General features: G+C 41.3%; 1 protein-coding gene across 1 annotated transcript in view; it reads left to right on the forward strand.

Annotated features, from left to right (window-relative positions):
* Window positions 1–13,809, forward strand: part of Ube2r2 (ubiquitin conjugating enzyme E2 R2) — a 56,464-nt gene extending 42,655 nt beyond the window's left edge. Inside the window, exons 4-5 of the mRNA XM_090330118.1 lie at window positions 7,305–7,439; window positions 12,807–13,809. Of these exons, the coding sequence (XP_090186244.1) occupies window positions 7,305–7,439; window positions 12,807–13,026 (355 nt within the window). The 3' untranslated portion in view covers window positions 13,027–13,809. The remainder of the gene's footprint in view (window positions 1–7,304; window positions 7,440–12,806) is intronic.
* Window positions 13,810–14,601: the final 792 nt, after the last annotated feature.

The raw sequence follows: 14,601 nt of genomic DNA on the forward strand, positions 1-14,601 counted from the left end.
ATTTGTTACCCTTCACCTTCTTTCCCCTCCCCCTTCCCTTCCCTCTTTCTTTTCCCCCTCTTCCCTTCCCCTTCCCTCTTACCATTTTTCTTCTCTTTTAATGTATGTATGTGCTTGTCTCTCTGTCTCTTGTCTCTATACAGGCCTTGAACTTATAGCCTGAGCTGTTTGGCTCAAGGCCCGCTACTTGACACTGGAGCCACAGCTCCACTTCATAGCCTTCTCTTTTTGGTGGAGATGCTAGTCTGGGCTGGCTTCAGATCACTGTCCTCAGACCTCAGTCTCTTGAGTCCTGGGATTGCAGGTTGGGTCACTGATTCCCACCTTTTTTTCCTTTTTAAAAATTAGCATACAAAGGCCGGGAATTTGGCCTAGCGGTAAGAGTGCTTGCCTAGCATTCATGAAGACCTGAGTTCCATTCCTCAGTACCGTATACATAGAAAAAGCCGAAAATGGTGTTACAGCTTAAGTGGTAGAGCTCTAGCCTCGAGACAGTCAAGGACAGTGCTCAGACCCTGAGTTCAAGCCCCAGGACTGTCAAGAAAAGAAAAAAAAATAGCATACAGAGCTGAGTGCAGTGGCTCATGCCTATAATTCTAGCTACTCAGAAGGCTGAGATCTGAGGAAGCCAGCCCAGGCACTAAAAAGTCCCTAAAAAAATCTGTGAGAGGGGCCGGGAGTTTGGCCTAGTGGTTAAAGTGCTTGCCTTGCATGCATGAAGACCCGGGTTTGATTCCTCGGTACCACATACATAGAAAAAAGGCAGAGGTGGTGCTGAGGCTCAAGTGGTAGAGCTCTAGCCTTGAGAAAATCCAAGGACAGTGCTCAGGCCCTGAGCTCAAGCCCAGGACTGGCAAAAAAAAAAAAAAAAAAAAAAAAAAATCTGTGAGACTGGGGCGGGAGTTTGGCCTAGTGGTGGAGTGCTTGCCTAGCATGCACAAAGACCTGGGTTCGATTCCTTGGTACCACATACATAGCAAAAAGCCGGAAGTGGTGCTAAGGCTCAAGTGGTAGAGCTCTAGCCTTGAGAAAGTCCAAGGACAGTGCTCAAGCCCTGAGCCCAAGCCCAGGACTGGCAAAAAAAAAAAAATCTGTGAGACTACTATTGCCAATTAATCACCAGAAAAACAGAAGTGACACTGTGGCTCAAGGGATAGGGTGGTAGCCTTGAATTGAAGCACTCAGGGACAACACGTAGGCCCAGAGTTCAAGTCCTATGACCTACCAAAAAAAAATATGTATGTGTATATATATGTGTGTATATATATACACACACACATATATACATACATATTATATATACAATATGTATATTATATATATTAGCATATAGTAGTTGTTCAAAGGAGTTCCATTGTAAACATGCATATACTATACTAATCACACATGTCCTGTATTATTCTCCTCTGTCCCACCCTTCCCTTCCCAAAATAATTGAAGCAGATTTAATTGTTCTGTTTTCATACATACAAATGAACTTCTTCAACCATGGTCACCATTTTTCATTCCCCTTGTTAAGTTTCCCCTCATTCAGTGGCACACCTTCCCTCAGAAGATGTGACTGTTGCTTTATTTAGGATTCTTATTACTGTGTTTTCTTTTCCTTTCTTCCTTCTTTCCTTTCTTGTGCTGGTTCTGGGACTTGAACTCAGAGACTGGGCACTGTCCCTGAGCTTCTTTTCCTCAAGGCTAGTGCTCTACCACTTGAGCCATAGCACCACTTCTGACTTTTTCTGTGTATGAAGCCCTGAGGAATCCAGGGCTTCATGCATGTTAGGTAAGCACCCTACCACTAAGCCACATTCCCAGCCAAGATTTTTATTCTGTACTGTTCTGTAGCATAATCCCAATTTTCTACCATTAAATGGTGTACCCTTTTGCTGCCTATTGTCTTAGTGAAATGTGTCCTCTAGTTGTACTTCCGGAGAGAATTGCTCATCATTAGGCAATATTAATTTCCCATTGTCCTTACAAGCCAAAAATTGTGTGTGTGTGTGTGTGTGTGTGTGTGTGTGTGTGTGTGTGTGTGTGTTTCCATTATACTTTAAATTACAGTTTGGTGAATATGAGGTCTGAGGATTATAGCATCCTTCCTTGAGGATTCTATATTATTTACTTCTGTGATGATTGTGGATGTGGGAAGGATGAACTTCCTTGTTTCAGAACTCTTTATAGTTTACAGAAGTGAGCCATGTTTGTGGCTTCAGTTTTTCTATAATTCCTTTTTGCTTTCTGTCATTATTTGGGTTTAATTGTTTTTCTCACCTCCAACCTGGTTTCCTCCAAATATTGAAATTTTTTTTTTTTAACCAGTCCTGGGGCTTGAACTCAGGGCCTGAGCACTGTCCTTGAGCTTTTTCTTCAAGGCTAGCGCTCTATCACTTGAGCCACAGTACTACTTCCAGCTTTTCTATGTATTTGGTAGCGAGGAATCAAACCCCGGGTTTTTGTGCATTCTGGTCAAGTACTCTACCACTAGGCCAAACTCCCGGCCTATATTGAAATTCTTTATCCTGATTTACAGTGTGACCTTTATAGGTAAAGTGTGATCTATAGTAAGGTGGGTCTTTATTCCATTGTAACAAATATTCATTAAAAACACAGAGAGAAAGTCACATGACAATATGCGCAGAGTTAGAAAGATGAATCTACAGTCCAGGGAATGTCAAGGATTTTGATGACAAAGAAGAGAAGCTAGAAGCAAGGACTCTACACTATAGGTTTTAGAGGGAACAGGAAACTGTCACAGTAATTTGATTTCAATCTTCTATCCTCCAGAACTTGTTACACAATAGATTACTCTTTTTTAAACATCTCACCCTAAAATATGTTTCTTTATTTTGGCAGCCCTACAAAGGTATTACGGATTTTTACTAGGAAACAGAATAATGTGTAACAAATACCACAAAACATAAAAATGGCATCTACTTTAGTGATGGATAGAAACTGAATGAAGTGTGAGCTAATGAACAGAAAAAGACTGAATTGCTGGGTGTGATGGCTCTAATTTTAGTACTCAGGAGGCTGAGATCAGAGGATCATGGTTCAAAGCCAGGCTGGGCATGAAAGTCCATGAGACTCCAATTAACAACCACCAGAAAACTGGAAGTAGCACTGAGCTGAAGAGGTCAGGGACAACACCCAGGCCAGAATTTAAGCCCCACAACCAACCCCCCCCCCTCCAAAAACAAATGCAGGTGTCAAAGACAATTTTGAGCTGGGCACAGTGGCTCACGCCTGTAATCCTAGCTACTCAAGAGGCTGAGATCTAAGGATCGAGGTTCAAAGCCAGCTTGGGCACTAAAGTCCATTATAGATTTTTTTTCTTTATTAACGTTGATTTTTACATCATATTTTAAATGACAAGTTTAACAAACGAGTGTTCAAGAAGGGAATCTTATTACAATCACTGGGACTTAGTATTTAGAACTTAATCAAAATTAGGCTAAGGGTTTGTATGTCAATAGAAACATTAATTTTAGAAAGTAAAACATGTCTATAGAGTCATAGGCTTTTAATTTTAGAAAGTAAAACATGTCTATAGAGACATAGGTTTTTATATGTATATAGTTATGTTTATTTTTATTTATTTATTTATTTTTGGAAAAGTGTACATCAGTTGCATAAGGGAAGGCTAGGTCATGAATACGGAAGGCATTGCCACCTTGTTTTCATATTACCAGTAGGGAGACATTGTACTTTGGGTTCGGGACAGAGGATATTTAAAGTTTTTTATTTTGACAGTACTGAGGTTTGAATTCATAAGGCCTCATGCTTGCTGGGCTGGGGTTCTACCACTTGAGCTGTACTTCCAGGTGAGCTTTTGATAGTTATTTTGGAAGCTTTTCTATTTACGAGGTTGAAGTTCGGAACATGATGGCTTCAGGTCAACCTAGACTAAAGAAAGCTTGAGAAACCCCTTCTCAACTGAGAGCTGGGTATGACAGCAAGCTAGCTAGCTAGCACAGAAGTCTAAAATGCATGGCTAGAGGGGATGGAAGTTTGGCCTAGTGGTAAAGTGCTTGCCTACCGTACACGGAGACCCACGTTCCATTCCTTGGTATCACATATACGGAACAAGCTGGAAGTGGTGTGACTCAAGTGGTAGAGCTCTAACCTTGAGGAAGCCCAAGGACAGTGCTCAGGCCCTGAGTTCAAGTCCCGGGACTGGTAGAAAAATAAAAAAAATAGATGGCTAGAGGCCCACATACTGTGCCCAGGCTGAAAGTGAGACCCTATCTCAAAAATAACGAGCACAGAGGCTAATTGGAGATAAGAGTCTCAGGTCCTTTTGTGCCTGGGCCCAGCTCAGCAAGGTTTTTATCATTGCATTCCTTCTAGGTAATATGTCATGCTGCCCAAAGAAATTCAACATTTCTCCTTTCACTTGTTCATTAAAGACGCACTCTGAGTGTTTTGCATTGTAAATTTTAGAGACTGGCCTACTTTTAAACCAGATTTCTTTGACAATGGGTTCTTTTCATATTAATCTTTCCCTCTGAAACAGGATGCTCTTTGCAGCTTGGAACTGAGCATTTCCTTCCCCCCCTCCTTGGGTCTGCAAGCTATTTGAGACTAAGGGGACATTTCCCAACTTCACTACAGAGATTTTTTTTTTCCCTCTTGTTTTCATGCTTTTTGAGTTAGAGGCCTCACAACTAAGAGTTAATTTCTGAATCACTCCTAAGATCTTCATGGTCTGCTCTATATTTGCTTTGGAAACCTTTTACCTTCTAGTATCTTTTGTATTTGCTTTGGAAACCTTTTACCTTCTAGTATCTTTTGTCTCTAAGGCCAATGTAGCCATGAAATAGTCTTGTGTTTTGGTGTTTGTGACTTTCTAAGGGACATAGTTTGGGAATGCTTTTTGGAACTTCATCTGCCTAGAATTACTGGTAGTGCTCAGAACTCTGTGTGTGTGCACATGTTCGCACACACATGCACACACACACATACATGCTGGTACTGCTTGTCTTTTTCACTCAAGGCTGACACTCTTATCACTTGAAGCACATCTCTTTCCAGCTTTTTGGTGGTTAATTGGAGATAGGAAGGAGTCTCACAGACTTTCCTGCCTAGGCTAACAGTGATCCTCATATCTCAGTCTCCTGAGTAGCTGGGATTGTAAGCATGAATCACAGGCACACCCAGTTAAGAATTATCCCTAACCTCATTGAGGAGGAATTGGAGAGGGGAGGCAGGATGCAAGGCCTAGTGATAGAATGCTTGCCTAGCATGCACAAAACCCTGGGTTCAATTTCCCTTACCACATACACGGAAAAAGCCAGAAGTGGTGCTGTGGCTCAAGTGATAGAAAAGCCCAAGGACGGTGCTCAGGCCCTGAGTTCAAGTCCCAGGACTGACAAAAGGGACAGGGAGGGGGAGGAGCAGATGACAGAGGTTTATTTGAAAGTGTCCTAGTCATAATCCTGAATAATCAAGTAACAGGAATACTTTCCCACAATTAGGAAAAGATTTCATTAAATCAAATATCTAGTTGCCTAGTTCCCTTTATTTTTTTGTTTGGGGCCATGAGCAAAAAGGGTTTTGCTAGAACAGCAATGAGAAAAGGTAGAAAAATATAATTCTTTCCATCTTTTTCCATATATATACATATATGTATATATATGCACAGAACTTTCAGAGAAAAAAATGTATGAGAAGGTTGGGATGTCTTGGAGCTCTTTTTGTGCCACAGTGGCCTCTTTTTAAGATTGACTATTTGAGTATAAGAGCGAGAACTCAATATTTACCTAATGCTATGGACATGGTATTGGGAATATAAACACTACATAGACATAAAATTTATGACTCTATAGACATAATGCTTTATTACATAGATTAATATGTATTTACGACATACAAACCCTCAGCCCAATTTTTTTTTTTTTTTTTGCCAGTCCTGGGCTTGAGCTCAGGGTCTGAGCACTGTCCTTGGGCTTTCCTCAAGGCTAGTGTTCTACCCTGAGCCACAGCAGCACTTCTGGCTTTTTTTTTTCTATGTATGTGGTACGGAGGAATCGAACCTGGGTCTTCGTGCATTCTAGGCAAGCACTCTACCACTAGGCCAAACTCCCAGCCCCCCCCCCCCCAGCCCAATTTTAATTACGTTCTAAAATCTAAGTGCCAGTGATTGTATATAGGGATTCCCTTCTTGAATACTTGTTTGTTAAACATGTCATTTGAAATATGATGTAAAAATTTAAAAAAAGATTGTTTGAAATGCTAAATTTTGTGTCACTCTACTAGACCTGTTAGCACTGGAAACTCAAAGGTGGCATCTAATTTGCTCACCATTCTACATTTGACTTCTTACTTGGTTCCTCTGAAAGACAGGTACTCAGTATATATTGTAAAGGTAGACTATTCAGAGATTAGATCTTCAAAGGCTTTGCCTTTCCTCTATTCTCTTGAGAAGTTTTCATTTTGCTTATAGATATGAATTACTTAATATTTTTCAGATGTCTTTTTTTTTTTTTAATACCAGTCCTGGGGCTTGAATTCAGGGCCTGGACATTGTCCTTGGACACATTTTGCTCAAGGCTAACACTCTGCCTCTTGAGCCACAGCACTATGTATGGCTTTTTCTGTGTATGTGGTACTGAGAAATCTAACACTTTGCGAATGCTAGGTGAGTACTCTCACTACTAGGCTACCGCTCCCCACCCCTCAGATGTCTTTAAATGCCCACAATGTAAATAGGATAGCTGGTATATCATGTTTCCCTTCTTCCATGAGAAAATGGCCTTAAAAATTAAAATGTTTTAGCTGGGTGTAGTGGCTCACACCTGTAATCCTATCTACTCTGGAGGCTGAGATCTGAGGCTCCTGCTCAAAGCCAGCCCAGGAATCTCCAATTAATCACTAGAAAACTGGAAGTGGTGCTGTGGCTCAAGGGATAGGGTGGTAGCCTTGAGCTGAAGAGCTCAGAGACAGTGCCTGTCCCAGAGTTCAAGCCCCACTACCAAAGACAAAAAAAAAAAATTCATACTTTTCTTTTCCTGCTCCACCTAACTTTGTTTTAATAATCTTTAATTCTAGACACCTGCCTTTTGTAGGATGTAACATTTAGGTAGTTGAGATAGTGCCTTCTAGATTCATGTATTTGCTCTGTCCTGTCCCCCAATAAGCAGATAGTTTTCTGTTGATTTTTGTGGTCTTCCTGTGTGACACCATGCCTGGTGAGTACTTTGTTTTCTAGCTTAGACAACTGAATACTGAAAGCAAAGTTTTATTATCCAAGACCTTAAATTGTCAGAAAATTGGATGTGGATATTCACAACTGATCCTTTTCCCATTTTCAGGACTATCCTGTTAAGTGTAATCTCACTGCTTAATGAGCCCAACACCTTCTCCCCAGCCAATGTGGATGCTTCGGTTATGTTCAGGAAATGGAGGGACAGCAAAGGAAAAGACAAAGAATATGCTGAAATCATTAGGTAAGACTTTGTTTTGTCTTTTTATCTTATCTTTTTATAACCCAAAATGTATATTCTAACAACTCCAGGATGTTTCTTGTCAGTTATATTTATAGTATGGAAAGGGAAAATTTCTACTTGAATCTAGTGAACTTGGATATTGAAGCAGCACCCCGAAAATAGTGCTATATCTATTTTATCTATCAATCATCTGTCTCTTGCTGGTTCTGGGGCTTTGAACTCTGGGCCTGGGATCTGTCCCTGGGTTTTGTTTGCTCAAGGCTAGCACTCCACCAGTTGAGATACTGTGCTACTGGCAGCTTTTTCTGTGATTGATTGGAGTCCCATGAACTTTGCTGCCTGGGCTGGCTTCAAACCATGATCCTCAGATCTCAGCCTCCTGAGTAGCTAGGATTACAGGAGAGTGGTTAGAACCTTAGGGACAGGTAAGATGTGTCAGGAGAATGGTAAGAAGGCAGAGTGAAGCCAGAAGCCTCAGGAGCAAGGCATGGCCACTTAAGAGTGGCAAAAGAAGGTCTTCCCAGGTTAAATGAGGAAACTAATGTCCTTCACCACCCCCCTCCCCTACCTTTTTTCTTCTGTGCTGGTACTGGGGCTTGAACTCAAGGCCTTATACCCTAATGAGTACAGTTTTCTTGTCCAGTGTCACCCCTTTATCCATTCCTTTGCCCCAGTTTCTCCCTCCCATCCCTGCCTACAAGTTGCATAGTTTACGTGTGTGTGTGTGTGTGTGTGTGTGTGTGTGTACATATATACCCATATATATGTATGTGTAGAGAGAGTTGCATAGTTCATTTGTGTGTGTATGTTTACATACACACCCATATATATGTATGGAGAGGGAGGGAGGGAGGGAGGGAGGGAGAGAGAGAGGAGAGAGAGACCGAGAGAGAGATCGATCGAGAGAGAGAAAGAGAGAGACCGAGAGACCATGACTGCATCAGTTCACCCTCCATTCCTATGCCCTTCCCCTTTAAAAAAAAAAAAAAAGCCAACACAAACAGTAACCGCCACAAGAAAAGCATTGTTTGTTTGGGTGGAGGGGTCAGTTGTGGGGCTTGAACTCTGGGCCTGATAGGTGCTGTTAAGGCTAGCACTCTACCACTTGAGCCACAGCACCACTTTCATCTTGTCATTAACCGGAGATGAGTCTCATGGACTTTTCTGCCTGGGCTGGCTCTTAACCTTAGTCCTCAGATCTCAGCCTCCTGCGTGGCTAGGATTACAAGGGTGAGCCTTGGGCACCAGATGTAGCATACTTTCTTGATCCACTTGTTTAGTGGAGGGCGTCGGGACTGTTTTTTGTTTTGTTTTAAACTTGGCTATTGTGAATAGTGCAACTGTCTATATGGTATCCTGGCTTGTGATGGTCTGGGTAGATGCCCAAGAGTGGAAATTCTGTCAATACTTAAATTTTTTTAAAGGAATCTCTGTACTGCCTTCTGGAGTGGTTACATTCCCACCAACAGTGTGATAAGGTTCCTTTTATCCAGTATCCCTGCCAGCATTTATTTGAATTCTCAGTGTTGGCCAATCTTAAGTAGGGTAAGAAGGAATCTCCATGCTGTTTTGCTTTGCATTCCCTTTATGGCCTGAGATGTTAAACATTTCCTCATGTGTTCATTTGTCATTCTTAACCTCTTCTTTTATAAAGTCTCTCTTTAAAAGCTCCTTTGCCCATTTATTAATATTTTTGAGCTCCTTGTATATTTTGGATATTAGGCCTTTGTCAGAATATTGCTGGTAAAGATCTTCTCCCAGTCTTTTGGCTGTCTTTTCTAGTTTAGTAACTGTGTCCTTTGCCATTCAACCCTTTTTATTTTTATATAATCCCATTTGTTAAATCTGTCTCTTTTTTTTGCTGTGCCCTGGGATTCTTCCCAAAAAATTCTTACTCCTGGGTGCCAGTGGCTCACGCCTTGTAATCCTAACTACCAAAGAGGCTGACATACCCTTGAGCTGAAGAGCTCAGAGACAGCTCCCAGGCTCAGATAACTATAAGTATATGGCTTTATTTCTGGGTCATCTAGTCTATTCTATTGATCTTTAGCACTGTTTTTGTGTCAATGCCAAGCTGTTTTTGTTATTATAGCTGTGTAGTAGTTTGAGGACTGTGATTGTGATACCACTTACATTGCTTTATTTGCCTAAAATCGATTTAGCTACTTGAGGTCTTTAGTTGTTCTTCCTATGTCAGTGAAGAGTGTCACTGAGAAATTTTGATGGGGATTGAATTAAATTTGTAGATCATCGTTTGGCAGTATGGCCATTTTCACATGAATAATTCTGTACTATCCATGAACATGGGAGGTCTTTCCATTTCCTGATGTCATCTTTGAATTCTTTGTTCAGATTGGTTTATTTACTGTGCTGAGCCTGGGGCTTGAACTCTGTGCCTGAGCACTGTCCCTTGGCTTTTGTGCTCAAGGCTAGCTAGCATTCTAACACCTTGGCCATAGCTACATTTCTAGCTTCCTTGGTGTTTAATTGAAGATTAGAGTCTCAGATTTTCCTACTCAGAGTGGCTTTGAACTATGGTCCTTAGGTCCTTAGGTGTGAGCCGCTGGCATCCAGCTCTTTTTTCATATTTTTATAGTTTTTATTATAGGGTTTTTTTCTCTTTGATTAAGTTTATTCCTATTTTTTTCAGACTATTGTAAATGGAATTTTTCCTGATTTCCCTATGATTATAACATTTTTGGTACAGAAAACTACTGATTTTTGTATACCGATACTTGCTTCAAGTTATCGATCACATCTGGGAACTTGAGGCTGGAGTCGTTGAGGTCCCCTAGATGTAGGATCATGTTTTCTGTGAATAGGGATAGTGTGATTTCATTCCGTGTGGATCCTTTTTCTCTTGCCTTATTGCTCTGGCTTGGAATCCACAGTTAAAAGGAATGAAGTGAACATCTTTGCCTTGTTCCTGATTTTAGAGGAAATTGGCCGTTTTGTAACATACAGCCTTTATTATGTTGAAATATGTTCTTTCTATTCCTAACTAATGCAGTTTTTCATATGAACAGATTCTGGATTTTTTTTTTTTTGCGGGTCAGTCCTGGGGCTTGAACTCAGGGCCTGAGCACTCTTCTTGGACTTTCTCAAGCTAGCGCTCTACCACTTGAGCTACAGCACCACTTCCAGCTTTTTCTATTGTATGTGGTACTAAGGAATTGAACCCAGGTCATGCTAGATAAGCACTGTTATCACAAGGCCTCGCTCCTGGCCCAACATTTTGGATTTTATCTAAGGCTCTTTTCTCATCTATTGAGATGATGTTTTGTGATTCTTGTTTTTGGCTCTGTTAATGTATATATATATATATTATTTACACATATTAAACCAGCTTTTCATCTCTGAGATAAAACTTTAATTGGTTGCTGAATTCTGTTGGCAAGTATTAAGGAACTTTGTGTCTGTGTTCATCAGAGATTGGTCTTCTGTCATTGGGTCACTTACTTGGTTTGAGATGTATGTAATGCTGGTTTCATAAACTGTGTTTGATAGTAATCCTTTCGTTTCTATTTTGTAGAAATGTTTCAGGAAAAACTGGTGTGTTCAAGGAAACTGAAGTTAATTTCTTGATTTGAGTGGTACTGGAATTTGAGCTCCAGTTATTTCTCCAATTCCTTTTTTTCCAATCTTGATTTGTTTTTTTGCAGTCCTGCGGCTTGAATTCAGGGCCTAGGCACTTTTTGCTCAAGTCTAACGTTCTGCACTTGAGCCATAGCACCACTTCCAGCCTTTTCTGTGTGATACCAGGGAATCAAACCCAGGGCTTCCTGTGTGCTAAATGAGCACTCTACTATAGGCTGCACTCTACTATAGGCCACACTCCCGGCCCCAGTGACTCTTGCTTTTTTTTGGGGGGAGGGGGGTATCAGTCATAGGGCTTTTGAATCTCTGGGCCTGGGCGTTGTCCTCTGAACTCTTCAGCTCAAGCTTACCCTTTGCGCCACAGCGCCACTTCTGGTTTTCTGGTGGCTAATCGGAGAGATAAGGGTCTCATAGACTTTAGTGCCCAGGCTGGCTTTGAACCTTGAACTTCAGATCTCAGCCTCCCAAGTAGCTAGGATTACAGGCGTGAGCCACCATGCCTGGCTGACTTGTTTTTACCAGTTCTGGGGACTGAACTCAGGGCCTGAGCACTGTCCTTGGGCTTTCCTCAAGGCTAGTGCTCTACCACTTGAGCCACAGCACCACTTCCAGCTTTTCTACATATGTGGTACCAAGGAACCAAACGCTAGTCTTCGTGCATGCTAGGCGAGCACTCTACCAGTAGGCCAAACTCCCAGGCCATGACTTGTTTTTTAAAATATAATTTAGTACTATGAAGGTGATGTACACAGGGTTACCATTTTGTAAGTCTTTTTGGACAATGTCAGCCCTTCCTTTGCCTTTCCCCAGGTTCCCCCTCCCATCCCTGTTTGGGTGATAATGATGACATGAAGGGTGATTGAAAGAGTGCCTAGATGGCTATTTGCCATTGAGTTGCCCATGGAGCTTGTATCTCAGTTGTTTAGCACAGTATTCCTTCATTCAAATAAAAGGTTAGTAGGGTAAGCCTCTTTAAATTGACATAAACCAAGGAGGAAGATTGAGGGAACAAACTGATCTAGACCAAAAAAGGCATCTATATTCAAGTATGACAAAACAAAATTGGGGGCCAGGAGCATGGTGGCTTAGTAGTGGAGTGCCTAGCATTCACCAAGTCCTGGGTTCGATTCCTTGGTACCACTTACACAGAAAAAAACGGAAGTGGTACTGTGACTCAAAAGGTAAAGTGCTAGCCTTGAGAAAGTCCAAAGACAGTACCCAGGCCGAGTTCAAGCTCCAGGATTGGCAAAAAGTACTCGGGATGCTGAGACCTGAAGATCACAATCGCAGGAAGGAAACTCCATATAGTATAGTTTATTGACAGAATGATTGCCTAGAGTACTTGAGGGCCTGAGATTCTGTTCCTATACCACCAAAAAACAAAGCACTAAACAACTCTGGTGACCTGAATGTGTTGGTATTGGAGAAAGCAATGAGATTTGGGATGCAGCAAAAATAAATTGTTTGGGATTTTAAAGCGATTGTAATCTAGTAAGGGCTTCGTAATGAGGTTGGTGGTGAAAAAAGAGGACCCTTCGTCCGAAAACAATGTCTGCCATTTAAGAACTATTGCTTTAAACTGTTCACATTGTTTATTTTCCCCCAAAATAGTCAAGTGAGCTTTAAGTGTATGTATAGGTAACCTGCCAGGTGCTTTTAGACAGGCAACAAAGTTTGGAAAGCAGATGGAGAAGTAATCTTGATTAAAGCCAGTTATAAATCCATCTTTAAGACAGACTTATAACCATTTTTATATCATCCTGTCTTCAGGAAACAGGTTTCAGCCACTAAGGCCGAAGCAGAAAAAGATGGAGTAAAGGTCCCCACAACTCTGGCGGAATACTGCATCAAAACTAAAGTGCCTTCCAATGACAACAGCTCAGATTTGCTTTATGACGACTTGTATGATGATGACATTGATGATGAAGATGAGGAGGAGGAAGATGCCGACTGTTATGATGATGACGATTCTGGGAATGAGGAGTCGTGACGGGCTCTTTCAATGGCCCTGTACTGCCCTGCCGTCTCAGGCCAAAGGGAGGGGAGCCAAGTGGGGACCTAGCAGTGGCCCCTCAGCAAAAACTTATTCACAGGGGTGGGGAAACCACACAGCTCCTGCTGACTCCCCTGTGGATCAGTTTGCTCCTTTTTATGGACCTTTAATGGAGAGAGAGTAACCCTCCACAGAATGTCTGAATTCTTGCATTCATTACCCTTCATCACTGTATTGATTTCCCCCCCCCAAAACAAAACAAACCACCGCCACCATCATCCAAACTCCCCCTCACTTCGAGTCTCCAGAATGTTCACAGCAAAACACATTTGGTCTGATTTTAGATTCCTGAAGAATTAGTTAAAAGACATTTTATGTGTTTAAAGCTGGGAACCCATTGGGAGTTCATAAGTGCTGCATATGCTGGGTAGCAAAAGAAAATGGGGAAAAAAAAAACAAAAAAAAAAATCCCAGAAAACAAACTTAAAAAAAATTTTTTTTTTTTTTGGCCAAGGTTTAGCTGCTCATCTACATTAGTGTGTGTGCATATTTGTTCAGACCCATTGTAGTAAATTTTGTTTCTTTCCTTTCCTAAGGCTGGGCTATGGTGGGCGTCAGGGACTTCTTCACGCTAAGCCTGGTAAAATGCGCTTCTTCTGCCTCCATGAAGTCATCTTAACATGGTGGCCTCAGTTATGAGGAGAGAAATCAGATTTTGTTTTTTGAAATCAATTGGGATCTAAAGCCTGAAATAAATATTCATACTTTACATAGACCTGAGCACTTGGTTGCTATTTATTTTAAAGGCAGGGTTATTTTTATTCCCACCAGGGATTGGGGCAAATGGGGAGGAAAGTGTGTGGATTTTTAGTGAGGAGAGCAAAGTGTTTTGTTTGGCTTTTTGTTTTAAAAAAAAACAAAAAAACAAAAAAAACACACCAGTTTTGGTTGATGCTACTGAGGGAAAAAGTTAACTACTGGTGACTACAACCGGGAGAGAAAACACCTGTTTATGTATTTAACTTGGCCTTCCCCTCAAGGATTCATTCTCACCATGAGGTTTTGTTGTTGTTGTTATTTTAATTTAAGTAGCTACTTTTAACTACTCAGTATTAATCCTAGGTGCATGTGTTAAGATTTTGGTTTTCATTGAACTGTGCTTATAGTGATAAACGTGGATGTGTGTGAGACATGAGTGACTGGTTCCTGCTTTCTTTGTTGGGTGTGATCTGGAATTTTTTCTTTTGATGTACTTTTGGCTGTGGAGTGCAGGCAGAAATTGTGCATGGAGCTCCCCTGGGTTTTTCTTTTCTGGTAGGACCAGGGAGTTGACTGCTGGCAGTTTTCATTCAGCCCGGGCAAGGCGAGGCTTTTTTGGCCATGCAATTACAGCTTTGTTTCCCAGGTCTTAATCAAGTGTTGCTTCAATCAAGAGTGAGATCCAGTAGCCTTCACCATCCAGGGACTTCAGAATTTGAAGGTGATTTTTATTGCTGGGGTATGTGAGTTCATACTGTTCTTTGGAAAAAACCTCTATAATGCAAAATCAGATTTCAGAAGGAAACATAGCAA

Source organism: Megascapheus bottae, chromosome 3 (genome assembly GCF_031878675.1).
Source record: "Megascapheus bottae isolate mThoBot1 chromosome 3, mThoBot2.hap1, whole genome shotgun sequence".
In the NCBI taxonomy this organism is placed as follows: Eukaryota; Metazoa; Chordata; class Mammalia; order Rodentia; family Geomyidae; genus Megascapheus; species Megascapheus bottae.